This window comes from Capra hircus, chromosome 15 (assembly GCF_001704415.2).
Source record: "Capra hircus breed San Clemente chromosome 15, ASM170441v1, whole genome shotgun sequence".
NCBI lineage: Eukaryota > Metazoa > Chordata > Mammalia > Artiodactyla > Bovidae > Capra > Capra hircus.
The window spans coordinates 42544136-42571685 of NC_030822.1; the positions used below are offsets into that span (position 1 = coordinate 42544136).

The 27550-nt window shown below is 41.2% G+C and overlaps 1 protein-coding gene across 8 annotated transcripts in view; it reads left to right on the forward strand.

The window, feature by feature from the left end:
• TEAD1 (TEA domain transcription factor 1) overlaps nucleotides 1–27193 on the forward strand; it is a 269495-nt gene extending 242302 nt beyond the window's left edge. For all 8 annotated transcript variants that reach the window (XM_018059574.1, XM_018059575.1, XM_013969596.2 and 5 more), the window contains 3 exons: nucleotides 4832–4972; nucleotides 13131–13283; nucleotides 19124–27193. In XM_018059574.1, the coding sequence (XP_017915063.1) occupies nucleotides 4832–4972; nucleotides 13131–13283; nucleotides 19124–19237 (408 nt within the window). In that variant the 3' untranslated portion in view covers nucleotides 19238–27193. The remainder of the gene's footprint in view (nucleotides 1–4831; nucleotides 4973–13130; nucleotides 13284–19123) is intronic.

Genomic DNA, 27550 nt, shown 5'->3' on the forward strand with positions numbered 1-27550 from the left:
CTTACCTGGGTACTTGGTTAAATGGGTGTGTTCACTTTATAAAAATTAAACAATCTGTAAACTTGTGATTGGTACACTTCTGAATGTATGTTCTACTTTAATTTCATGTAAAAAAGTTAACCCTGACAACTTTAAAATCATAGTTTGTCGAGATTGTTTCTGACGGCAGAGTTTCATAATGTGAATTCTTGAATGCTTTCATTTTTGATACTTTCTGTCATTATACCTGCAGGTCATCCATTCCCAATTAAAGCTAATTAAATTAAATTTGAGAATTCTAGGGCTTCCCTGGTGGCTCAGAGGTTAAAGTGTCTGCCTGCAATGCAGGAGACGTGGGTTCGATTCCTGGGTTGGGAAGATCCCCTGGAGAAGGAAATGGCAACCCACTCCAGTATTCTTGCCTGGAGAATCCCATGGACGGAGGAGCCTGGTGGGCTACAGTCCATGGGGTCGCAAAGAGTCGGACACGACTGAGCGACTTCACTTTCACTTTCACTTGAGAATTCTAAGGTACAGTGGTGAACCAAAGGTGAGAGGGTGGGAATTATCTGCCCCAGATGTAGGCATTAAGGAGTTTCGTTGTACAGAAGTTTATATGGCAGAACCATCTAAAAACAGCTGTCATTTTTATTATCACCCTATGCCTATGGTTCTAAACAACGCTATCAATGAAGTGTTCCTAAAAAAAAAATTCTTTGTTAGCTTAAGTCTTAAACAATTGGTAAAATTAGTCTTGAGTTTTCATTTCATATATGTATATACACCCACACACACATATATATTTATGCTTCAAACTAACACGTGTGGGTTGCTTATGCATTTTGTTACTTATTCTTTAATAGCACATGCTATCACAGACTCACCCTTATATTCATTTCCAGGGTAAGTTCGGACAGTTGGGAATCATTGGAGCTGCAGCCCACACAGCGCTGCTGCTTCCATGATCGGGAAATGAGCACAGTAATTATGAAGGCGAAAAAGTAGAATAGAGTCACTTCAATTCTGTCATTCTCTGTTACCACAGAGTTTTTGTGTTTAAACTTAAAAACAGTGAAACGGTGCTGATTATTACTCAAATAATTTTGATAATTTTGTTAAATAAAGGAAACCGGCCTTGGAAACCACCCGCTCTCAGTTGTCAGATATGCGAGGTGTGTTGTGGCTACACCTGCATTACTGAAGTGTGGGAACTTGTAGAGATGGAAACAGAAAAGCTGAAAACTTTCAGCAGTTTTGCTAATATCAATTTATGGCGGATGCCATTCTAAACGTGGGTAACATTTTGAAACTGTATGTATGGTTGAATTATTTTGTGTGTTTATTTCTATGCTTGCTTTACCTCTTAAGAGTCCTGGTTTGTTTACATTGTAAATCTTTCGCTTGTCGAAAGTAAAGGCCACGGCATTATACCAAGTGAAATAAGTCAGACAGAAAAGGATAAATACTGTATGATATCAATTATATGTGAAATCTAAAAAGTAGAACAAGCTAGTGAGCATAACAAAACAGAAGCAAACTCGCAGAACAAACTAGTGGTAACGAGTTGCGGGGAGGGGCAGTATAGAGGTGGAGGAATGGGAGGTACAGACCACTGGCTGTGAGTTAGGCTCAGGGATGCACAACGCAGCGAATATAGCCAAGGTTTTGCAATAACCGAATGGAAAGTAACGCTTAAAAATTGCATAGGAAGATAATGCCGCTGAAGTGAATGAAGTGAAAAATGGAACACTGAAAAAAGAAAGAAAGAAAGCAAGCAGTGCACCTAGGGCGCTGAGCTGCCTGCCCAGAGCACTGATGCAGGCGGAGGTGGAGAGCTCCTTGTGCTCTCCTGCCGCCTCCTCCGCCCACTGCTAACTTCCCCGGCTCCTTCCCACCCTCCACCCCTTACACTACAAACACCAACTGCTTTCGATTATTAATCAGTCCTTCACAACAACTTGATTGCATCAAAATAATGAATTTAAATGGCCATATTAGTTAACAATGTATTTATGGTCAATTAATTCTCATTTTCAAAGCTGGGAATTTTTAAAAATCGAATGAAAACAAAAGTCAAAGTAGGGGCTTCCCTGGTGGCTCAGTGGTAAAGAGTCTGCCTGCCAGTGCAAGAGACGTGGGTCTGATCCCTGGTCCGGGAAGAGCCCACATGCTGGAGAGCAGCTGAGCCTGTGTGCCGCAACTGTTGAGCCTGTGGTCTAGAGCTTGGGAGCTGCAACTTCTGAAGCCCAAGCACCCTAGAGCCTATGCTCTGAAACAAGGGAAGCGACCACAGTGAGAAGCCCACAAACTAAAATTAAGGAGCAGCCTCTGCTTGACGAAACTAGAGAAAACCCAGGCAGCCACAAAGACCCAGCACAGTCAAAAATAAGTAAGAAGGGGGAAAAAGACAAAAATTTTTTAAAAAGTGAAAATAATTTCTAATGTACCTTTCCTACTCCGCCTGTTACTGCATTGTTGTTGGGAAGCATCTGAAATGTCCATCAGTAGGGGATATGTTAAATTATATTGCATCTGTATAATGGAGTAGTATGCAGCCACCAAAAGTGTGGCTGTTCAATTTTTCAAAGGGCTTTTCTTTTAAAAAACCGATACTTTATATCTGTGTATGTATGTCTATGTGTATGCTCACTCATACTTTGGGACCCCAGAGACTGGATAGCCTGCCAGGCTTCGGTTGCCATTTCCTACTTCAAGGGATCTTCCCAACCCAGGGATCAAACCCATGTCTCCTGCATTGCAGGTGGATTCTTCACCACTGATCTACTAGGGATGCCCTACATCAGTACTATATGAGTTCTAAAAAGTAGTTGTTGATTGATTGATTGATTTTAAAGCCAGGCTTTGAAGAATGCTATGCTTTGTGCAGAAAAGAGGGAATGTGTATGCTTAAATATGTAAATGCTAAATATCTCTAAGAGGATGCTTGAAAAACTGATAGCTGGTCACCTAAGAAGAGTGGTAAGCACAGAAATAAAATGTACCTCCTTTTTATAGTTTGATTTTTTTTTTAATTACTTGCCACATATATATTTTTATCTTTGTTGTTGTTGCTGTGTGTGCTTTTTTTTTTAAGCTAAAACTTGTCCATACAAGCTACATCATAATAGTAAGAGCATCATCTGAAGCTTCCCCGACCGGAAGGGCTCCCTCTCCGCAGTTTGTTCTCGTGTCTCTGTGCCCATCCCAGGAGTGCTTATTCCTGTTGCAATGTCCTCCCTCCTAAATTGTCAGCTGCACGACTGCAGGGACTGTCTCTTGCTCACGCGTTGATCCCCCTCCACACCCATGCCCTGAGTGCAGGAAAGGGTCAGGGGATGTCCAAGGGAAGGGGCCCTGCCCTCAGTGGTGGAGCCAGTGCAGCAGCCTCCCAGCCCCCCTCTGCAGTGGACTTCACACCACGCTGAGACACCTCTTCTTGAAGCACATCTCTGATCACTTCATTGCCTGGTGGTGACACTTTCAACGGGTCCCCAGTTCCTACAGCATACCATTCACACCCCTCATTAAGCCCTCCCCGACCCAGGACCTTGCTGCTCCTTCCTCCCCATCTCCTTCGTCCTTGCAGTGTGGCTAAAGTTAAGCACTCCAGGCTGCTCCGTGTGCAATGCTCTCTCACCCCTTCCCTGCATGTTCAAATCTTAACCATCCTGAAAGTAAATACCTTTAATTGAAAATAATGTTTCCCTGGTCCGAACTCTGAGCGCCTTTGACATGGTACTTACTTTCTATCTGCCGCTGCTGCTGCTGAGTTGCTTCAGTCGTGTCCGACTCTGTGCGACCCCATAGACGGCAGCCCACCAGACTCCCTTGTCCCTGGGATTCTCCAGGCAAGAACACTGGAGTGGGTTGCTATTTTCTTCTCCAGTGCATGAAAATGAAAAGTGAAAGTGAAGTCGCTCAGTCGTGTCCAACTCTCCGCGACCCCATGGACTGCAGCCTACCAGGCTCCTCCGTCCATGGGATTTTCCAGGCAAGAGTACTGGAGTAGGATGCCATTGCCTTCTCCGACTTTATCTAAATTAGAGCTATTTTCTGAACATTTCTCTCATGTTGGCTTGTAGTCTTATATCTAGCATGAATCTCACATAGCAAATAGTCATAAGAATATGTTGAATGAGTGGGGCCTTGTATTAACTATTTTGCATCTTTCTAAGTCAGCCTTTAATAGGAACCATTTCCCCTCTGGGTACATAATTAGTAATGAAGTTTCTCTTTTTACATATATAACAAATGGCCAGTCAGCTGCAGATTCTCCTGTTCTTTTAAATATATCTACAGATTAGTGAATATGAATCCAGTTCACATACTGCTTTCTGAACGTATTTCAGAGACCTCATGAGTCTTTTATTACAAGGATATATAGTATTCTATACTAAATGCAGGACTTCCCTGATGGTCCAGTGGTTACGAATCAACCCGCCAGTGCAGGAGAAATGGTTCCTTCCTGGCCCATGGAGATCCCACATGCCACGGGGCAGCTAAGCCCATGCATCACACAAGAGGAGCCACCACAACGAAGACCCAGTGCAGACAAAAATGAACCGATAAATAGATTAAATACTGAAGGCAAGAAAGTAAAAATGAAATCGATACATGCAGCTTGTCATTATTTCAAGGGCAGACTACCCAAGCTAGCATTCTCTTCAAAGCACAATCAATGGGCCATAGAACTTGTTTCTAGCTGAGCATGAACTCACCACCTTGCTGAGCCACCCCGGCCCTCCACTGCCCTCCATCCAGCATGGTGGAAGTCTTCGCCTGATAGTTACTGCTTGTTGCCATGACTCCTGTGATAAGAGAGTAACCCTCGCCTCCACTTCATTTCCTACAGGCTGATTTGAACTGCAATATTCAAGACGATGCCGGGGCTTTTTATGGCGTAACCAGTCAGTATGAGAGTTCTGAAAATATGACAGTCACCTGCTCCACCAAAGTTTGCTCCTTTGGGAAGCAAGTAGTAGAAAAAGTAGAGGTAAGTTGGCCTCTGTATGCTGGAACCTTCATTCGGGGTGGCCTGTCACCTTCCTTTAAATCTAAACTGGGGCAGAGAGGTTTTTTTTTTTTAAGTGTCTTCTCCTTCTCCTCTGCCTTCTCCCACTCCCCACTCTCCATTACTTAAGAAGGCAAAATGATTTGAAAGCAACTGAAAGGAAGAAGGCCAGGAGCAATCCATGCCACCCTCCCTGACCATCTGAAGTCAGCCCTGCTGTTGCCAGCGGGCCAGTCCAACAGGAGGCCTTGAGGAGGAGAGGGGCTGAGTAGAATCTGTTAGAGACAGATCCTGCTGCTACCCAGGATCTATCTATCTATCCTGCTACCTTCCCACCCCCAAATTCAAGTGCACTTCCAGGCATCTTGATAATAACCAAGGTGGTCTTCAACTAATTGGCAGCTGCCTTCTAAAACCCAGGTGGCTTCCCTGGTGGCTCAGATGGTAAAGCGTTTGCCTGCAATGCAGGAGACCTGGATTCGATCCTTGGGTCAGGAAGATCCCTTGGAGAAGGAAATGGCAACCCACTCCAGTACTCTTGCCTGGAAAATCCCCATGGATGGAGGAGCCTGGTAGGCTACAGCCCATGAGGTCACAAAGAGTCGGACACGACTGAGCCACTTCACATTCACTTCTAAGTCCCTGCCACCTTGAGTTTGGTCTTTGCTTTTGCCATTTCCACTCCCTTCATCATAACTGTTTTAAATCTATTTCAGTACATGCTGGGACCGAAAACTTATTTATGGCTTTTATAGTTCACACTTCCCTCCCTTTCTAAACATGGATGATCATTTTACTGGGGTGGGTTGCTGTTTGTGAATAATGTTTGCAGGTGATATTTCATTTGGAGTTGTGTTTTCCAGTGTCTTCTACCCACCACCCAATTCATCCATGCTCACAGTGGCTTTTATTCACAGGTGTCTAGGACCTCTCAGGTCCAGGAGCCCACCCTGACTTTTGTGCCACAGAAATAAACCCTTTCTCTCGAGAAGGGATGTATTGGGTGGAAAGAGGGAACGAGGAAATGTTTTTCAAGACTTTGGGCTGAACAGGAGGATTGGGGATGCTGCAGGCCCTCATAGCTTCCTGAGCACAAGATGGGCATCCTGAGAATGGTGTTAGGAGGCTTATGCTGGTAGTCATGTACGGATGTGAGAGTTGGACCATAAAGAAGGCTGAGCACCAAAGAAATGATGTTTTCAAACTGTGGTGCTAGAAAAGATTCTTGAGAGTCCCTTAGACATCAAGGAGATCAAACCAGTCAATCCTAAAGGAAATCAACTCTGAATATTCATTGGAAGGACTGATGCTGAAGTGTAAGCTCCAGTACTTTGGCTACCTGATGCAAAATGCTGACTCAGTGGAAAAGACCCTGATGCTGGGAAAGACTGAAGCCAAAAGAAGAGGGCGACAGAGGATGAGATGGTTAGATAGCATCACGGACTCAATGGACATGACTCTGAACAGACTCTGGGAGATAGTGAAGGACGGGGAAGCCTGACTATGGGGTCGCAAAGAGTTGGGCACGACTTAGGGACTGAACAAGAACAATGCTGGTAGAGGAAGATGTGAGTGAGTTGACTAGATGGTTGCCATAAGCTTTGGTGTTCTGAGTGTTACTAAAAAAGTGGCAGAGGAGATCCGAGAAGACATTTGGAATGGAACTTAGAAACTGACTGAATATTAAAGATCAAGGAAAAGGAAGGGTTGAAGATCACACGTTTTATGCTTCGAAGGACATTGCAGTCTCCAGCAGAGATAGGTGCATAAGATGTCCAACTGGAAATAGGTATGATTATAGATGCCAGACTAGGATTTTGGAGACAAGACTGAAAATATCATTTGGGAATCCTAAGCATTAAAGATAATCAGAGCTACGGGAATGGAGAGCTAGTTGCAGAGAGGAAATAGAAAGAGCACAGAATAAAGAATGAGCAGCAGCCAGCCTCCGGGTAAGTGGAAGGGAGACGCAGACAGAGAAGCCGAGGAGAAAGATGGGAAGCTCCTCACCCTAAGGAGAGGGTAGGTGAGAAGGTGGCTGTGTAATGAGACATGACTGAGAGACCTGGAGGTACATGACCTCTGTCTCCCCCGAGAAGGAAGAAGCAAAGGGACCTGTCGGTGGCTGGGAACACGGAAGGTTCGTGTTAGGCTTTGCTACCAAATGGCCAAGTTGTCAGGGCTTTCCTATAGCTGATTGCCTTTGAATGATGAAATTCCAGAAATTTTCATGGAGAAAGCATATACTTGGGGGGCTGTTCCTGGAGTCTGTTCTTTTCCACCCTCTATTTATCTCTACATGTCCCAGTATTGTGTTGATTTGATTACAGTAGCTTTGTAGCATGTTCTGGCAAAATGTTGTCCATTGGAGAAGGGAACGGCAAACAACTTTAGTATTCTTGCCTCGGGAATCCCATGAACAGTATGAAAAGGCAAAAATATATGGCACTGAAAGATGAGCCCCACAGGTCAGTAAGTGTCCCATATACTACTGGGAAAGAGCAGAGAAATAGCTCCAGAAAGAATGAAGAGTCTGGGCCAAAGTGGAAATGACGCTCAGTTGTGGATGTGTCTGGTGATGGAAGTAAAGTCAGATACTGTAAGGAACAATATTCCATAGGAACCTGGAATGTTAGGTCCATGAATCAAGGTAAATAGAACATGGTTAAGCAGGAGATGGCAAGAGTGAACATCAACATTTTAGGAATCAGTGAACTAAATGGATGGGAACGGGTGAATTTAATTCAGATGATCATTGTATCTACTACTGTGGGCAAGAATCCCTTAGAAGAAATGAGATAGCCCTCATAGTCAACAAGAGTCCAAAATGCAGTACTTGGGTGCAATCTCAAAAACAACAGAATGATCTTGGTTTGTTTCCAAGGCAAACCATTCAGCATCACAGTAATCCCAAACACTAATGCCAAAAAAGCTGAAGCTGACTGGTTCTATGAAGACCTACAAGACCTTCTAGAACTAACACCCCAAAAAGATGACCTTTTCATAATAGGGGATTGGAATGCAAAAGCAGGAAGTAAAGAGATACCTGGAGTAACAGACAAGTTGGGCCCTGGAATATAAAATGAAACAGGGTAAAGGCTAATAGTGTATTGCTAAGAGAACACACTGGTCACAGCAAACACCCTCTTCCAATAACACAAGAGATGACTCTATACATGAACGTCACCAGATGCTGAATACTGTAAACAGATTGATTATGTTCTTTGCAACTGAAGATGGAAAAGCTCTATACATTCAACAAAAACAAGACCTGGAGCTGACTGTGACACAGATCATCAGCTTCTTATTGCAAAATTCAGGCATAAATTGAAGAAAATAAGGGAAACGACTAGACCATTCAGGTATAACCTACATCAGATCTCTTATGATTATACAGTGTGACTAACAGATTCAAGGGATTAGATCTGGTAGACAGAGTGCCTGGAGAACTATGGAGGGAAGTTTGTAACAGGAAGAGGTGACCAAAACCATCCTCAAGAGAAAGAAGTGCAGGAAGACAACGTGGTTATCTAAGGAGGCCTTACAAATGGCTGAGAAAAGAAGAGAAGCAAAAGTCAAAGGGGAAAGGAAAAGATATACCCAACTGAATGCAGAGTTCAGGGAGAGATTAAGTGAACAATGCAAAGAAATAGAGGAAAACAATATAATGGGAAAGACTAGAGATCTCAAGAAAACTGGAGATACCAAGGGAACATTTCATGTGAAGATGGGCATAATAAAAGACAGAAATGGTATGGACCTAACAGAATCAGAAGAGATTAAGAAGAGGTGGTGAGAATACACAGAAGAGGGAGTGGGAGAGGATGGGATGATTTGGGAGAATGGCATTGAAACATGTATTTAAAAAAAAAAAGAATACACAGAAGAACTATACAAAAAAGATCTTAATGACCCGGACAACCATGATGGTGTGGTCACTCACCTAGAGCCAGGCATCCTGGAATGTGAAGTCAAGTTGGCCTTAGGAAGCATTAGTACAAACAAAACAGTGGAAGTGATGGAATTCCAGCTGAACTGTTTCAAATCCTAAAAGATGATGCTTTTAAATTGTTGCACTCAATATGCTAACAAATTTGGAAAACTCAGTAGTGGCCACAGGACTGGAAAAGTCAGTTTTCATTCCAGTCCCAAAGAAAGGCAAGGCCAAAGAATGTTCAAATTAATGTGCAGATGCACTAATTTCACATGCTGTCCAGGTAATTCTCAAAATCCTTTAAGCTCAGCTTCAACAGTATGTAAACTGAGAAATTCCAGAGGCACAAGCTGGATTTAGAAAAGTCAGAGGAACCAGAGATCAAATTGACAACATTCACTGAATCATAGAAAAAGCAAGGTAATTCCAAAGAAACATTTACCTCTGCTTCATTGACCATGCTAAAGCCTTAAACAGTGTGATCATAACAAACTGTGGAAAATTCTTAAAGAGATGATGATAGCAGAGCACCTTACCTGTCTCTTGAGAAACCTGCATGCAGGATAAGAGGCAACAGTTAGAACCAGACATGAAACAATGGACTGATTCAAAGTTGGGAAGGAGTATGTCAAAGCTGCTTATTGTCACCCTGCTTATTTAACTTATATATGGAGTACATCATGAGGAATTCTGGGCAGGATAACTCACAAGCTGGATTCAAGATTGCCAGGAGAAATAACAACCTCAGATATGCAGATGTTACCATGCTAATGGCAGAAAGCAAAGAGGTACTAAAGAGCCTCTTGAGAGTGAAAGAGGAGAATGAAAAGCTGGCTTAAAATTCAACATTCACAAAACTAAGATCATGCCATCCAGTCCCCATCACTTCATGGCAAATAGAAGGGAAAAAAGTGGAAACAGTGACAGATTTTATTTTCTTGGGCTCCAGAATCACTTGTGGAAGGTAACTGCAGCCATGAAATTAAAAGACACCTGCTTCTTGGAAGGAAAGCTATGAGAAACCTAGAGAGCATGTTAAAAAGCAGAAACATCACTTTGCTAAGAAAAATCCGTCTAGTCAAAGCTGTGGTTTTTCCAGTGGTCATGTATGGATGTGAGAGTTGGACCATAAGGAAGGCTGAGTGCCAAAGAATTGATGCTTCCGAACTGTGGTGCTGGAGAAGACTCTTGAGAATCCCTTGGATTCCAAGGAAATCAAACCAGTCAATCCTAAAGGCAATCAATCCTGAATATTCATCAAAAGGACTGATGCTGAAGCTGAAGCTCTAACACTTTGGCTACCTGTTGCAAAGACTCAGTTCATTTTAAAAGACCCTGATCCCAGGGAATGCGGAGGGCAGGAAGAGAAGGGAGCAACAAAGGATGAGATGGTTGGATGGTATCACCAACTCAATGGACATGATTTTGAGCAAATTCCAGGAGATAGTGAATGACAGGGAAGCCTGGCGTGCTGCAGGCCATGGGGTCGCAAATAGTCAGACACGACTTAGCGCCTAAACAACAACAGTAGCATTTTCTGATATCTGCTAGGGCGAATCAGTCTCCCTACTCTTTCTTTTCACATATTTTCTAGGCAGGTTACCAGCATTTATTCTTCCAAAGTTATGAGATCATTTAAAAAATGTAAAGAAAAACAAAAGCCTTATTTGAGCAACCTAATTGTAATTGCTGGCTTCCCTGGTGGCCCAGACTGTAAAGAATCTGCCTGCAATGCAGGAGACCCTGGTTCAATCCCTGGGTCTGGAAGATCCCCTGGAGAAGGGAATGGCAACCCACTTCAGTATTCTTGCCTGGAGAGTCCCATGGACAGAGGAGCCTGGAGGGCTACAGTCCATGGAATCATAAAGAGTCAGGCATGACTAACACAACAATAACAACAGCAACAATTGTAATTGCATTAGATTTAGATGTTATTTAGGGGCAGTTTGATATTAAATCTTTCTAATTGAGAATCTATTTGAATTTTCATCTCATTTTATCTATTTTAGTAAGATTTTACACTTTTCATATGTAGAGTCATCTCTTTCTTGTTAAATATATCTCTAAATATTATATAAATTTGTTAATACAATTTTCAACTTCTAGATTTTAATTACTAGAAGAAACCTCCTACTTTTTGCATATGTATATTCTATTTGGCCACCTTGCCACATTCATTTATTTCTAGTGGTTTTTTTCCCTCCAGATTCTTGGGTTTCCTATGATACATTATCTTAGCAGCAAAAAAAGGACTTTATTTTATCTCTTCTTTTCCAATGTTCTTGCCACTTTTATTATTATTACTGTTATTATTTTCTCACCTTTTCATTTGCTAAAACTTCCAACACAGTTGTAAAAAGAAATAAAAGAAATAGTGATGGTGAGTATCCTTACATTGTTACTGATGTCAGTAGAAACCGTTTTGATGTTTTAACATTGGATTTATTATTGGTTTTTATAAATGGTCTTTATTTTATGTTAAATTCTTTCTCTTCCTTATTTTACTTAATTTTTTTATTAGTAATAGCTGCAACATTTTATCAAATGCTTTTTCACCAACTCTTACTCTGTTTTTCCTCCAGTTTTTTGACATCACGAGTTAACAAACATCCCATGCATGAACCACCACAGCATTCCCAAAGAAAGCTCTGCTTTGGTTACCTTAATGCATTGTTTGCTGTTTTGCATCAAATGTTTGCATTGCATAAGTGATGGTAGTCTGTACTTTTCTTTTTTTATAATCTCTTCATCATATGTCAGTATTGAATATACATCAGTTTTACAAAAATAGTTGGAATACCGACCTTTTTCTATGGTATAGAATAGTTTGAATAACACTGAAAATGTCACAAGATGAAAATTCTTTAAAGGTTACATAAAATTTAGCTGTAAAACCATTCGGTCTTCGGACTGTTTTCAGTGGTCGATGTCTACATAGTTTTTAGTTATTTCTACAGTAATTGACCTACTGGAGTTTTCTACTTCTTTTTGGTTGAGTATTAGTGATTTGTGTTTTGCTGGGACATCATCATATTCACTGGATTTTTCTTTGCTTTTATTGATTGATGGATTGGTTGTTTGCCATAGAGTTACATGAAGTAACCTTTTCTTAATCTTCCGATTGATAATGTGACCGTTGTTTTGTCTCCTTTCCTTTCCTTCTTAGGCTTGTGGAGGGTTTGTTTTGTCTTTTTAAAAAGCTAGATTTTATATCCTGTTTACATTTTTTATTTCCTTTGCACTCATTTGAGCTTTTATTTTTATTAATTTTTGGTTCCTGATTTTCCCTGATTTTGGTTTATTTTGTAGGGTTTACTAACTTTTTAAGGTGTGTACTAAGTTTTGTAACTTTTCATCTTTAATAATGAAGACATGAAGCTGCTTTCCTCCAAGTACAGCTTCATTGAGTCCCCAAAATTTGATGTAAATATTTTCTTTTTCATTACTCTTTAGATAGCTTGTAATTTCTTTTTAAATTCCTCTTTGATCCAAAGTATCTAAGATTGTCTTTCTTCTCTCTGAGTGTTTCAGTGGGATCTTTAAATATGTATTTAAGTGTTTTGTTAGTCACCCAGTCGTGTCTGACTCTTTGCAACCGCATGGACTATAGCCCGCCAGGCTCCTCTGTCCATGGAATTTTCCAGGCAAGAATACTGACATGGGTTGCCATTTCCTTCTCATATATATATGTATAAAACATTTTTAAAAATTAAAGACATACCACAGCCAGGGGCTCTTGATCAGTGTGAAGCAGTTTTTCCTAGAGCAGAGAAATTAGCTGCATTGGTTTTGGCCTATGAGGCCTTATCGCAGTAAAGAAAGATCTTCTGCGGGCTCTTTGAAGAATTGTGACTAGCTGGGCTTGCTCTCATAAATTTCTAGGTAGGGAATCACTCAGCAGGCAATTGCATTTTTTTTCCTGACCTTTGCTGAAAAAACATCTATACAACTTTTCATTAAAGTATTTTTACAATTTTAAAAAAATTTCCAGAAAAAATAATGGATCCTGAGTATGGTGTTAAAATTGGAGTTAGGGTTTTCTTTTCTTTCTTTTTTTTTTTTTTTTAGGGTTTTCTTTGATTCAGTACATAAGTAGTGCACCACACAACAGCTGATTCATGTTGAAAAAGTGAAATGCTTTTATAGACAATCATATCTTTTTCATGTATGTTGAAGTCAAAAGTATAAACCCTTTTTCCCTCACAGACGGAATACGCAAGGTTTGAGAATGGCCGATTTGTCTACCGAATAAACCGCTCCCCAATGTGTGAATATATGATCAACTTCATCCACAAGCTCAAACACTTACCAGAGAAATATATGATGAACAGTGTTTTGGAAAACTTCACTATTTTATTGGTAACTGTTTTGTCTCTTCCTGTTTTGTCAGACTCAGCCATGAAGCTGCCAGGGAAGAGGGGCCTGGGTGGGTCTGGGTCCCAGGTGGTCAGTCAACAGCTGAATTCATGCATCCATAAGGCAAACTTGGTTTGGCTCAGGTTTGTGAAAGAGAAGGGCTCTCATCTGGCTGGGCTTTCTAAGCTTGGCAGAACTGGAATTTGGGGAAGGAGGGTGGGAGTAATGAAACTAGATTCTCAATTATGGTTGCAGATTAGAGAAACCTGAAGAATGTCTTAAAAATCCTGATAGCAGGACTGCATCCTAGATCAGTAAAATTAGGATCTCTGAGGATAGGACCCAGGCACGTATTTTTCTAAAGTTCCCCGGCTTATCCCAGCAGCAGCTAAGTTGAAGTCTCAGCTGCCCCGAAGTATACAAACCATAAATGAGGCAAAAGCCGAGTTAGCAGGTTTGTACTTAAGGCATACCTACACTCATTTCAGGAAGGGTTTACAAGGCCTTATTCTAGGTAGCATATATTAATATAGCAAAATGTAAACTGTCAGTACCAGGAGAAATGTTAACTAGAATATAATGGCATAACCAGGAGCAGGAGATGGGAGAATATTTATGGGCTGAAAAGTATGGTCAAAACTTAACAGGCAGCTAAAGAGCAAGAAAAAACCAGTAGTGCTCAAGGTCCATGATGGGAAAGTTTTCCAGTTCCCTTGGGCAATGCTCTGTGTGTGTTTTTTTTTTTTCTTCCTCAAATATTTAACTTTAAAACAATTTCTCGTGGAGACTTCATTTGGTGACTTAGGAAGGTTAATAAGTACAGTGTTCTCCTCAAAATACACCCATAAAGTATGTGGTAATGGATTTCACAAGGCTCGGTTAAAAAAAAAAAACATTCCTTGGTTAAACCAAAGGCAAAATGCCAAAACAAAATTCAGTGGAAGCGATTTTGCTAAAAGGGGCAGCAGGACAATATTGTGGTAAAATATTCAGCCCTCTGAAGGCCTGCTTTGTTATTCTTTGTTACCAGAATTTAGAATAAGAATTCTTGAAGAGCAGGAGTTCTGTACCTGGACTTTGGATCCAATGGGACATTGTTTTTCAATCAGTGTGTATAAGCGTTAGTCACTCAGTTGTGTCCAACTCTTTACGGTTCCATCGACCACAGCCTGCCAGGCTCCTCTGTTCATGAAATTCTCCAGGCAAGAACACTGAAGTGGGTAGCCATTCCCTTCTCCAGGGCATTTTCCGGATCCAGGGATCAAACCCAGGTCTCATGCATTGCATGCAGATTCTTTACCATCTGAGCCACCAGGGAAGCCCTGTAATGTACTGGTAAAAAAGAAAGAAAATAAAAGGCTGTCCCCTAGTTTCTCCCAAAACCCTGACTTATGGTTTTTGCCCATTTTTTATGATGTAAATATACCTTCCATGGACACTTTGAAGCTACAGTGGCCATCTAGCTCATGAAATTCCTCAATATATAACAATTACATTCAAAGCTAGTAGGAACCAGTTCCTGTATACCACTGTAAAATAAATACATAAATAAAAATTAAGAAAGTTAAAACCTTCTGTGTATTGGATTCCTCCAGGACACTTTTAAAGATTCAGGGGACTTCCCTGGTGATCCAGTGTCTAAGGCTCCAGGCTCCCAACGCAGGGGGCTGAGGTTCAATCCCTGGTCAGGGAACTAGATCCCACATGCTGCAACTAAGACCAGTGCAGCCAAATAAGTAAATGTTTTTTAAAAAATTCTGAAGGATGGAGCCGAGCATCATAGTTTTTGTTTATTTTTACTGCTCCCCAGGTAGTTCTGGTGTGCAGCCAGGTTTAGACGCGTTGCTATATGGGATTGGTGAGTAAGCCACAGGGGGCCTCAGCTCATAGACATGTGATTATGGGCAGACAGTAGGCAGACAGATGGTTTTGTATATTGCTTTCATTTATTCCAAGGAGAGAATCTCAGTGGATTCTCCTGTGTCCATGTCCCTCTGAAACGTGGAAGCTAGTTGTCTGGGAGAAAGTTTAAAAAACATATACTTCACTAACTCTTCATTATTTTCCTTTTCTTTAATGACATTTGGTGAAAATTGAGCAGTTCAAGATTTAGGATGTTGGCAGGTACTTGGCTGTAGATGCTTTTTGTTGCTACTTAAGGACATATGAATCACCTTAGTGCTCAGATGAGCGGAAGGTGAGTGTGGCATCCTTATGTGGATGTTAAATAACCTCAGAAGTTAAGCAAAACTCTCTGAATGGATGGCTACCCTCCCTCTCCTGGAAGGAGTCTTAGCTGTTTCTTACAAACCGGTGAGACTATTTCAGCACATTAAGGAATAAGTCCTCAGTCCCTAAAACCCGACCTTAAACACAACCAAAGAATATATGACCTGGGAAAGTTGTGAGTATCTATTACCCACAGAACCCATTAACTATTATATTGGTAATGCCTCTTTGAAAACATGACTTCCATCCAAAGAACTTACCAGGTAAAATTAATTTTAAAGCATATCAACTACATAAATCCCTTTGTTGTAAAGAATAAGTAGCTCTTAATAAATATGTGCTAGGAATAACATTTTTCTGTTGAAAATGAAATTAAGCCAGCGCTCCTGGGTAATGAAGTCATCTCACTGATAAACAGCAGAGATTGTGCTTTTCAGTGATTCCTTGGAGAGGGTGGGGTTAAGAACATGGCCAGGATGACAGCTGCTGGACATAGTTGCAGGTGTTTTACTAGATCATGGAATACAAAACCTGTATGTCACCAAGACCAGTTCCAGGCACTTATTGGCCTGTAGGGTAGTCTCTGGTTTCATCAGGATGACTCTGGAATTGAGGTGACCCTGTAGGTTCAGGGCCCTAATAATGGCAGTCAGGCCAAGGAAGACAGCAACTGAATTGTGGGCCAAGGATTCCAGTCATCTTTCAAGGTCATACTTTGACATACAGCTTGCTAGAAACACTTTTTTTCTTTCCTCCTTCATCACAAGCATGAAGCATAAATAGGATATAGGATATATTCTTTCATAGAAAGTTTGCAAGAAGGTAAGCTAGATCACAGAGGTTCCAGGCACAATGCTGAATCTTCTGTAGATAGATTATGAAATTCTCACTGCGGAACTGTGAGGTCATTTGTATTCCCGTTTTATGGATAGAGGAATGTTAGGCCTCCCTGAGGTCACAGAGCCAGTGATAGACGTAAATTAAGATTTGAATTGATAGAAAAGACACTTTGCAGGGTATGTCGTGGTCGTGGAATGAGAAGACTTGGGTTATGTCCCAGCTCTACCTATGACCTTGGTGAAGTCATTTAAAATCTCCAGACCTCATTTTCCCTCCATTTACAAAGTGCTCAAGTCTGCCCTCTCCACTTCGTTGGTTACTGAGAGTGTTTTCATTTGTTCAGCTAAACTGTGGCAAGGTTTGCTGGCTGCTGCAATGGAGCGCAAATAAAACGCAGGAAATGTGAGTCTGGTGAGGGCAACGAGGCAGAAAAGTAGACGACGACCCTGCAGGGCTGTCATGGTGTGGTGCGCTTGTGAAAGAGAGTCATTGAACTGCCCGAGCAGGCACCTGTAGTTTGAGTGAGGTAGGGAACTCTCAGGGATGTTAAAAGATGATGTTTAAGTTGCCTTGATGGATAAGCAGATGTATTTTTCGAATTTACCAAGAAAAGGTCATTCGATGGGTGCATACTGACGTGTCAGGTGCAGAGCTGCGGTGCACTGGACAGTCGGGGCAGGCACCTTGGAGTCTGGTGAGAGAGGTGGGCACCTGTCAAGCACAGGGAGTCACCAGATGCATAACTCAGCTGTGGCGGACGGTTGGTAAAGGTCAGTGCACGGTGCCGAGAGGTGTGTAAGGAGAGGTCAGGGAAGGCTTCTCTGAGCGACAAACAACTGAAAGGTGTCCGCCAGATGGCTAGATAGGCAGAGAGGGGAGGAGAGAATACTGTGTGCAGGAGGGAATGCGGCACTGGGAGGACTGGAAACGGCAGTGTGACTGGCATGGGGAGCAAGAGGAGGGCCGCAAGCAGGGTGCTGGGCAGGCAGCACCAGCCAGCCTGGGCCCTGTCTCTTCTCATGCTCATCCTTGTAGGAGAACAGGCTTTTTCTTCATCCTGAATTTCAAAAGAGTCCATTCAGTTTTTAAGCAGGAGGGTGTTGTTGTCAGATTTATCTCTCTCTTCAAGGTCATGGCGGCTGCTGTGTGCAGATGGAACTGGTGCCCAGCAAGAGTAACTCCTGGTAGGGGAGTCTAGATCAGGTTTGCTGATACCTTGGGTTGTGGCAGTAGGAAAAAAAAAGGTGGATTCAAGAAATCTTGAGGAGGTAAAAGCAGCAGAACATGACATTTGTTTGGATGTGGGGATGAGGCAGAGAGATTTCAGTGATGAAAGACTTGCACACTCGGAGTATTTGATCTGTAAGGGAAGAGGCAGGGAGTGAGACTAGAAAAGCAGGTGGATGTTAGTATTGAAAAAACCTTATTACCCAGAAAAAGTAGATGATTCATCACTGTATGCATTAATTTATTTAGAGCAGCATGGCATAACAGGTAAGAAAAAGGTCTTCAGAGTCAGAAGATCTGGGTTTTTTGTTGACATTGAAAGTGAAAGTGAAGGTCACTCAGTTGTGTCCCACTCTTTGCTATCCCAGTCCATGGAATTCTCCAGGCCAGAATACTGGAGTAGCCTTTCCCTTCTCCAGGGGATCTTCCCAACCCAGAGATCAAACCCAGGTCTCCCATATTGTAGGCGGATTCTTTACCAGCTGAGCCACAAAGGAAGCTCAAGAATACTGGAGTGGGTAGCCTATCCCTTCTCCAGTGGATCTTCCCGACCCAGGAATCAAACTGGAGTCTCCTGTATTGCAGGCGGATTCTTTACCAACTGAGCTAGGAGGGAAGCACCTCATTGACATTAGTACAACCTTAAACAAATTAACCCCAATCATCCTCCCTTGTCAAACGGGGGTAAAATGACACCTGCTGCTGGAGTTGGAATATTACATGAGATTCTTCCTGCAGAGTGTTTAATACCGAGAAGATGCATAGTTAACAGTCAGCAGATGCTGGCTGTTATTCTGTGAATTTCTATCCATTCAGCAAATACAGTAGACCCTTGAACTGCATGGGTTCAAACTGCATGACTGTTCTTTTTCACTCAGCACTTGCTTCACTGAGTCCAGGCACTACATGTTAATGTAGTGGTGAGTTAAGTCATTCACAGAGTTATGTCTCCCATTGACTGTTGTGCAACAAAATTTAGTGAAGGTTTAGGGATAAGATAGGAAACAGTTCCTAGGATAAATGACTGTCCTATAGGACAGAATTATAGAAAATTCTCTATGTTGTTAAAAAAAAAAAAAAAGTCACAGCCCTCCCCCCTCAAAAAAAACTCACACTAATTCTTGTGGTGTCTTCTTAGGCTCAGATTATGAGTGAGACCCCATCTTTAAGGCCTTTCTTACATATGGTAACTAAACTTAGATAGGATTTAAGTTGGACCCTTAGTATCCTGAGTTTGTGCAGGAGGGGGCAGAGTGAGGCTGAATAGATCTCTAATTAATCAACTTTTTGAACTTTAGACTTTGTATTCGTCCCCGAGTAAACCATTTCATCATGGTACAGGTGGAATATTTTTATTCATGTGGTGTTTGATATAGATATATATATGGGTGTATGTATATATAAAACTTGTAAAAATTTTATTGAAGTGTAGTTGATTTATAATGTGTTAATTTCTGCTATCTAGCAAAGTGATTGAGTTATACATATATATATGTGTACTTTATTTTTCACAAACTTTTCCATTTACACTTTTATTTTTTTAACAGGTGGTAACAAACAGGGATACACAAGAAACTCTCCTGTGCATGGCCTGTGTATTTGAAGTTTCAAATAGTGAACATGGAGCACAGCATCATATTTACAGGCTTGTAAAGGACTAACCGTGGTTATTTATATATATAGATATCTGTATATACACACACACACATATGTGCGCACACACACACACTCTCTCCAGATTGAACGACTGACTGTAAACCTCACCATGCAGGGGTGCTGCCCTGGCCCTGAGGTCACCCCGATTTTTCTAAATCCTGTTTGAAGTCATTTTTTCATGTGTTCATACTCATTGTAGCTGTGAACTTCTGGTACAGTTGTAAAAAGAGAAATCGAGTTGTTTCTGTGTGTTATTCAGATCCATAGCCCACAATTCCTCAGAAAGGTGAACCTTAAGAACCCAAGTCTCTGTCTGCAGAGACCTATTTCTCATTGTGGTAGGAAAAAAAAAATCGAGACAGAGCATTTGCCATTGGACATTTACAGCGTTTATACAAATGTATTTAGTGTGTTTTTTTTCCAACATAAAATTCTTGTTTTAAGATACAAGTAAAATTAATCTTTAAATATAAATGTAAATTAGTACACAAAACTAAGAATCTTTAGACTTATCTTTGTAACTAATTAGGGTGGAAGTTATGAAAGAATGTAATTCACTAAATTATTTTTTAAATGAAACTTTTCTTTCTTTTTGAAACCAAATGTTAAAATATAGCCTTAAGAAATACTTGGTAGAAATATCCTAACGAGACAAATTTGTACTTTTTTCCTCAAGGTTAAAACTAATCTCCTAATCCATTAAACTCTTGAAACAGGTATTACAGAGGAAGAAAACTTCACCCCTTATCCTTAACATATATAGTATATTTAAAAAATATAAAATTGTATTGTACTAATGTGATGATTATTTAATGAAAAAAAAGATGGCTCTTTTTGCAATAAGTAGATAAATACTGAAAAATCTAAGCTTACAATGTTTATAGTCTTGTGTGTGCAGTTATATTTTATATGGACAACCAAATTTTTTTATTAAGATCAGAAAATATTTGAACCACTGAAATTAAATAACAAAAATTCAAAATTGGCATGAATACTGCACTGTGAGCTGCAAATTATAGAAAACCCTGTGGCTGGGAGAAATTTCATCAAACCAAACTTGTAAAAGGCTCATCAGTTTTAGGATTTCTGCTCCCCAGAAAATCACAAGCATACTCACCAGCCTGTGGATAAATTATTTCTGGTGATCCAATATGCATATTAACATGGTGTAGCTATGTGTGTGTTTGTGTGTACATGCAAACATATGCATATGTAGTTATTCAGTGCTTATTTATTGAACATCTGTTCAGTGTCATTCAGTTTGCTAGGTGCTGATATATGTATTTCTCAGTCTGTGTCCGTAGATCTTGGTGTATTCTCTAAGGACACCCATTTTCTTGACATCTCTCAATAAGTCACAATACTTACTTGACTGAGGCTGAAGAGGCTCGGCTATCTATCTCTGCCCTTTCCAAATAGGTTCGTTTGGGAGGTTTTCTTCCCAAGAGAGATTTGACTTTCCAACCCACGTATTCCAAAGCATTGTCCAGGCAGAGATGGTTTGATGTGGTCACATGTCTTGTTACTTCCATACATTGGGAAGGGGACAGGGCATACTCCCCACTTTCCTGGAGGAAATTGACTTGTTGATAATTGTCAGGAATGTTAACACTACAGAACACGAAATGTCTTGCAAGTTTTAAAGCATGTCAAGACTTTTACATCAGGCCAGAAAAATGAAAAAACTTTGTACTGTCACATTCAAGTAACCTACACACCCTCTTCCCTATCCCCCCAACCAAGTGTGACCCTGCTTGTGTACTGACTAGTATCTGAGGTCAGCAGCATGAGGGTGTGGCTGGCTTGTGGAAACGGAATACTGAACCAAGCCTGACTGCACCCAAACCCATGGCCCTGGTCCCTGGGAAGACCAGAGGAAAAAGTGCAGAACTTTCCCCTTTTGGAGTGCACATCCCTTACGCAAGCCCTTTTGGAACGCACATCCCTTACGTAAGCCAGCAGGATGGTGTGCATCTTCCCTCCATAAACAGACTACAGTTTGTTTCCTGAGGCCGAGGAGGCCTCTGAAGAGTTGGCCCAGCGGCCCACCCTTCCATCTGGTCTTCGGCCCAAGTATGAAGCTTCTCCCTTGCTCATCATACTTACGACTTCCCTTGGTCACCCCTCTTACAGGTGCTTCTTTTGCTCCCATCTCCTGCATCTTACTAAAAACTACCCCCAGTCTTCTCAGGACCTAGGGGTGCAAGTGATCTTACGTGGCTAAAAGCCAGGCCATCCCAGAACTTCCGGGGAAGAGGCATTTGGTTCACATTCTCTCCCGGGAATGGGACTCTTCAGTGCTGCCAGGAGGGCTCTTAGGATTTACTTTTTTCAAAGCACAAATAGACTGAGGCCCCAAAACACCAGCTAGAGACTAGATCTGTTAACTGAAGAGTAGATCATACCCTGGCCTCACAGAGTCAGGCTGGGCCCTCTGATACTTGTCCTCTTCCTCCAAATGCCTTTGTAGTTGAGTTTGGGGTCTCCATGGATGACCTTGAGGGTTACTTTTTGCTCTTAAGTTTGCTTCTTGTCCTGTTCTAAAGGTTTCTCCAGGGCAGGCAGTTTTCTTGTCTTCACCACTGGTCCATTTCTCTTTCTTCTAAATTAGACCCTGGGATTAGATTTGTGTGACGACATCTAATACAAGTCTGATTTTTGGTCTTTGACCATTCATGGCAGAGTCTTATTCACTCGTCAGGCTTTCTGAACCATAAAGAAGCCTTTCCAAAGCTCTGTCCTCATAGCTCTCTTCTGGGTGCTCCATCTCCTGGTTGACCCTCCACTACCAGGAATGATTCAGGGACATCTTGTGCTTTCACTGGAGAGTTTGGAGGCCACTTTCCACAGCCTGAATAGGGAGAAACTAAAGAACCCATCTTTGGTCTCTTGGCATTCATTTCCCATCTTAGCAAGAGACCTAAGTAAAGTCGAGGCTTTTTCAAAACATGTCCTAGAATCCCAGAATGTCTAAGCTACCCTAGACCAGGGTTTCTCAGCCCTTATCTAGACCCTGTTGACATTTGGACCAGATAATTCTTTGTGGTGCAAGGCTGTCCTGTGCCTTGTAGGAGGTTTCGCAGCATCCCTGGCCTCTGCCCACTAGACACACTCTTTCCCCAGTTGTCACAGTCCCAAGTGTCTCCAGACAGTGCCAAATGTCCCATGGGCCACAGAATTGCCCCTGCTGAAAAAGCACTGCCCTGCATCCACAGGTCACAGATGCCACATTTGACATCTTCTTTTTCTTTCCATTTTATCCTGAAAAAGCTTCTCTCCTGGGAGCCTTGTTTCAGGCCATCAAGAAACAGGTAGGAATATTACTCTAATGTGACATTTTGTCCGTGTTTCTTCCTGTTTCAGAGCTTCTATTTCACAACAGAGTCTCTCAGCTACAAGTATTCTTTCCTTCCTCCCTAGGGAAACTGGGGACAACTGGTTACCAACATCCCTATGATCAACTCACACTGCTTAAATAGCATTTCTAATTTGCCCTTGATTCCTTATTTCATCTGGTTAAAAAATGCCACCTATTTTCATTATTTTTCATAAGGTTATTGTTCTCATAATCAGACCTTTGATCATTTTAGTGAAATTCTTCTGACCTTCTGCTTTTAGTGTCAGACTCAATGTTTTTTGTAGAATTTGTAGAAACTTCTGGAACACTTCATCTTTAAGGATGGAGGAGAGAAGGATTCATTTTGTAAGAGGACAGCTAGAGTTTTTCTTTACTAAGCTGTAGGAGAGCACAGTCTACAGGCATACCTTGGAGGCAGCACAGGCTTGGCTCCAGAGAACCACAAAAAAGCAACTATCACAGTAAAACGAGTCACACAGTGCATGTGAAAGTTATGTTTACACTATATTGTAGTCTATTAAATGTGCAATAGTATGGCTGAAAAAAAAAAATCAGTGCACATACTTTAATTAAGATATTGCTGAAAAATGCCAAAACAATTACAATAGTAACTTAAAGATCACAGATCACCATTAAAAATATGAAAATAATGAAAAAGTTGGAATATTGTGAAAATTATGAAAACAGGACACAGAGACACAAAGTGAGCAAATGCTGTTGGAAAACTGATGCCAGTAGACTCATTTGATACAAACCTTCAATTTGTAAAAAATTGCAATATTTGTGAAACGTGAGAAAACGAGGTATGCCTGTGACCTCCTCCAGTTTGTAGATGAGAGAGTTGAGACCCGGAGGAGACATGACTTGCCCAGAGTCACGTGTTGGTCAGTGACAGCTGGCTAGGAAGGCTTTAGGACTCTTGCCACTTGATCCTTGGCCTTTTGGTGGGGGTTGTTCCTCTCTGGTGCTTGGTGAGGAAGAGAGGGAGAGGAAGACCCTTCTTCTGCCAGAGCAAGAGCATCCCCTGGGGCTGATGCTGCTTCTTCTTGAGGGTCCTGTTGGGGAGGCATCCACCAGCAGATACGAAAGCTGATGAGCCTTTTCCTTACCCCAAGGACAGTTCACCTGCCACAGGCTCTGAATCAAATTTCTCTTCACAAAACATCCCAGCAGCAAAGTCCCACTCTCAGACCAGCCAAAAAAAACCAGCCCCCATGCCCAGAACTTGGTGTTACAGACCCAAGTCTTCTCTTTAGGTCTCAACACTCTAGCGGCTTTTACAGTTTGTTTTTATACAAACGTAAGTTATTTAAATCACACAAGATGACAGTCAACTTTTCAAACCAGGTACCGATCACTTGTATGATTTTTGTGTATGCTCTGGTACACTACGCCTGTTCTAACGAAGGGTAGAACCCATTTTGTGTGTTGGTGTTCACACCTGTGACATTAAGAGGATACGTCTGCATTGCTTCTTTCCTTCTGTTGATGTTTCTGTGGCGAAACCCTGCACATGTCATTTCTGAAAAGCCTTAAATCTTCGCGATGTTGCGTGTAGGGTTTGCAGTGCAGAAGGCTGCCTCGGAACTGTGAGCCCTTTTGTAAGCTGGAAGCATTTCTCTTACTATTGTTACTTTTGTAGGAAGTTTTCAATTCAGAGCTGCCAAAGCGTTCAGTAAGCAGTGCCTTAGTGATACTTAGTCGTGCCGCCAGCCTTTTCTCACACCAGTTCTCTATGTCCCTTTTTCTAATCGGCTCAGTATTTAAAACAGAATAAGCAAGTGTTGCTTTCAATTTTGTTTTTTGTAAGCCCATTTTTCTTCATATCTATAAAAAACTGGCTTCTTGGTCTGAAATCCAAAATGAGCAGAAGTCAGTTCATTGACCACACCGTCCAATGTCTATACCAAAATGGAAGGTCTTGCAACTTCATAGTTTACTATGAAAAGCAAATTGTACACTTTAAATGTTGCCTTTTAAATCCACGACCAAAAACTTAGCTATTTGTGAACCTTCTGCACTCTAGCATGAAAGTGCCTTTGGTTTGAGATTCCAGCTTAGAAAAGTGCTGCCATAATCATGATAATTTGTAGAGAGACCAAAAATATTCTGAGATCACCGTAATGCCTTTGGTTTACCGGGATGAATAACCAACGACAGGCCTCTGTTCACAAGAGCACGACATGGACCCCGCCTGCTGTGCATCATATGCCCTAGGGGAGCCCCCCCCAACCACTCCCAGCCCTGGAGCCCACAGCAGCAGGAGGATCCCCAGAAACTGGTATGTCTGTGTGCCATGACCCAGTATGCCATCTCTGCCCGTCACCCAGCCCTGCGTCCACCCAAGGGGACTTGCACACAACCCGCAGGCTGTCAGCCAGTGGACAGATGTGACCTTCTCCGTACGCTTGTGCTCAGCCTGTAGAGCCTGCCTTTCCACTCAGATGCCAGCGCGCACTTATCCGGTTTACGCAGTGATACCGTTTTGAAAGTTGGAAGCCTCAAACTGAGATGACAGTGCAGAACAAAAAAAATGGTTTAGGGTCATCACAATTGACGTGTTCTTCTTAGGGCGAAAATGTTGACTCTCAGTGTTGTCTGAATGTGCTATGAGAAACTCCCAAAGAGTACCACTCACAATTCGGAATTTTCAAAGAATGTTCCGGCCCTCTAAAGGGCAACTCTTTTAGAGTCCCTGTTGGCTTTTATCAAAACTTTGTGTAAATTGGGAAAACTGATAGAGGGGAGGAAGAGGAGTGAAAAGGACGAGAAGGCAAAAACACCAGCCAAATAAAAGCCAGGACAAAAAAAAAAAAAAAAAAGATTGTTCTTTACCAATATAGACTTTACAATGACGTTAGAATCGTTGAAAGTTAGCCTCCGAATGTGTATGATCCATCTGTTTCTACCTGGTGTCTTTAAGAATACCCTCTTTGAGCTCTCTGAAACTTCAGGAGTGATTTCTATCCACACCAAGTTGTGAGTACTCATAGAAGTTTATACAATGAAAAAACAAAAAAGTCAAATGAGAAGGAAAATTGCTCAACACAAGTTATAGTTAGCTGCTTGAATTCAGCCCCTCCCTGTCATGTCAAGACTACACCACAACTTGGAAGAAATTAATCAAATATTTGTTTTCCTGTTTCCCTCTTCAACTGTTACTGTGCTTTCTTTGGCAATAGTTTTCTCTCATTAACTCATTGCTTATATTGTTAAGAATGAAGGTTTGCATTTAAAATGTATTGCATTGCAAAGGATAGTTTCACTGAAGTCATGCACCATTAAATAAGATGAAATATTTGTATTTATTGTCCTACTTCCTAAGCTGTTAACTTGTTTTATTCTCTGTGAATTTGCATTGAGTCTGTCATATGCCCCCTCTCCATCATTTTAATATTTGAAATGGCATTTATTTTCCCTCTCTGTTTGTCATTAAGTGGGGTCAGATTCCAAAAGATTCCACCTCTCTCAGGCTGGCTGTCTTATGTCTGACTTCCATTGTGAAATTTTCTCGTTCCCCTTTTTCTTAAGAGAGGCTGACAGAATCTAGGTATGAATCAATTGGAAACCAGTCTCTGGTTTTCTCTCTCCCTCCCTCCTTTCCTGTCTTCTCTTTTCCTTTTTGCCTCAGTCCTTTTCTGTGATTAGTTTCACTGTGTAAATTAGATATGAACTGCACTTCTTAAAAAAAAAAAAAATCTCCCTGTTACCTCCTTGAAAGAGTCACTTCCGTAGGCCTTTTTCAGTAGGCTCATGACTGCAGATAAGGAAGAAAAAAAAACAAGTAAAAGCAAAAACTACGTGCCTAAAAATGACAAAAGAAAAAATGTTTTGTAACATTTAAAAAAGAAACCTGAATAGCCTTTAATTCTTATTAATATGCTTAAATTTTATGTAAATTGGTTTTTGCCACGTGTGTTTGTTCACATTCTCAATGACTTAATGGGATTCTCACAGTCTGTGTCTTCATGTCACGTGTATAAAATGGGCTTGAGATGTAAGCGTTTCATCTGCTCAGTGGTTCCTTCAATATTGTACTGCTGCTGGGAGTGGGCTGAGGAGTCTGCCTTTGGGCAGTGAGCTTCCTCTCGGGTAGATTGGAGAGATGGGGGGTGGGGGGTGCAAATTCTCACATATGTTTTCTTAACCTATTTGCAGAAGCTTTCAAAAGGCATTTGGTTAAACCTCTTGGCAGTACAGTATTCTTGTATTTGTTAATGTCTGTGTTTAGGTACTGGTACCTTTTTGTTTAAAAATGTTCTAAGTGTTGGCTTTAAAGTGAATTTATCTTTAGTATGATAGTTATATGAAAATTATAGGGTTTGTGTGCAGAGAATTTTTTTATAAAGTGCTTTGTAAAAAAAAAAAATGTATTCTAGCTTTCGCGGTACATATGTGTGATAACTGTAATATCCATGACAGTTAAGTGCAATTATTTCATCACTCTAAAAATGCTATTTTTGTGTCAGTTCCTGCAGGTGTTTTCATGTCTTTGCAAAGTGACACATTTTGATGCCTTCTTGATAAAGTGGTAGACATTTTGTAGCTTTATAGAAACTTTGTATTCATACGGTATCAATGAAAAATAAAGAAAATGAAAGTGTGGGTCACCTTTTTTATCTGCAGAAATGTATGTTGTTGAAAATGAAAAGGTGTTCTATGTGTTACGGGTGAATACCTGAAGGACAGAGTGAAGGAGGTTCGAGTGGTGATCTTTTAATCGTGTCCACTAAGCTCAGTATAGTGATTGGAGTGTGAGTGTTAATGTCTATCAGGGTTTCTTTCTTCGTTTCTTTTTTTAAATTGATGTGTAATTGATTTACATTGTTGCTTTAGTTTCAAGGGTGGAGCAAAGTGATTCAGTTATCCATACATACATATCTTTTTTTCATTTTCTTTTCCCCTGTAGGTTATTACAAAATACTGAGTAGAGTTCCTGTTAACAAGATTTCTTAAAAAT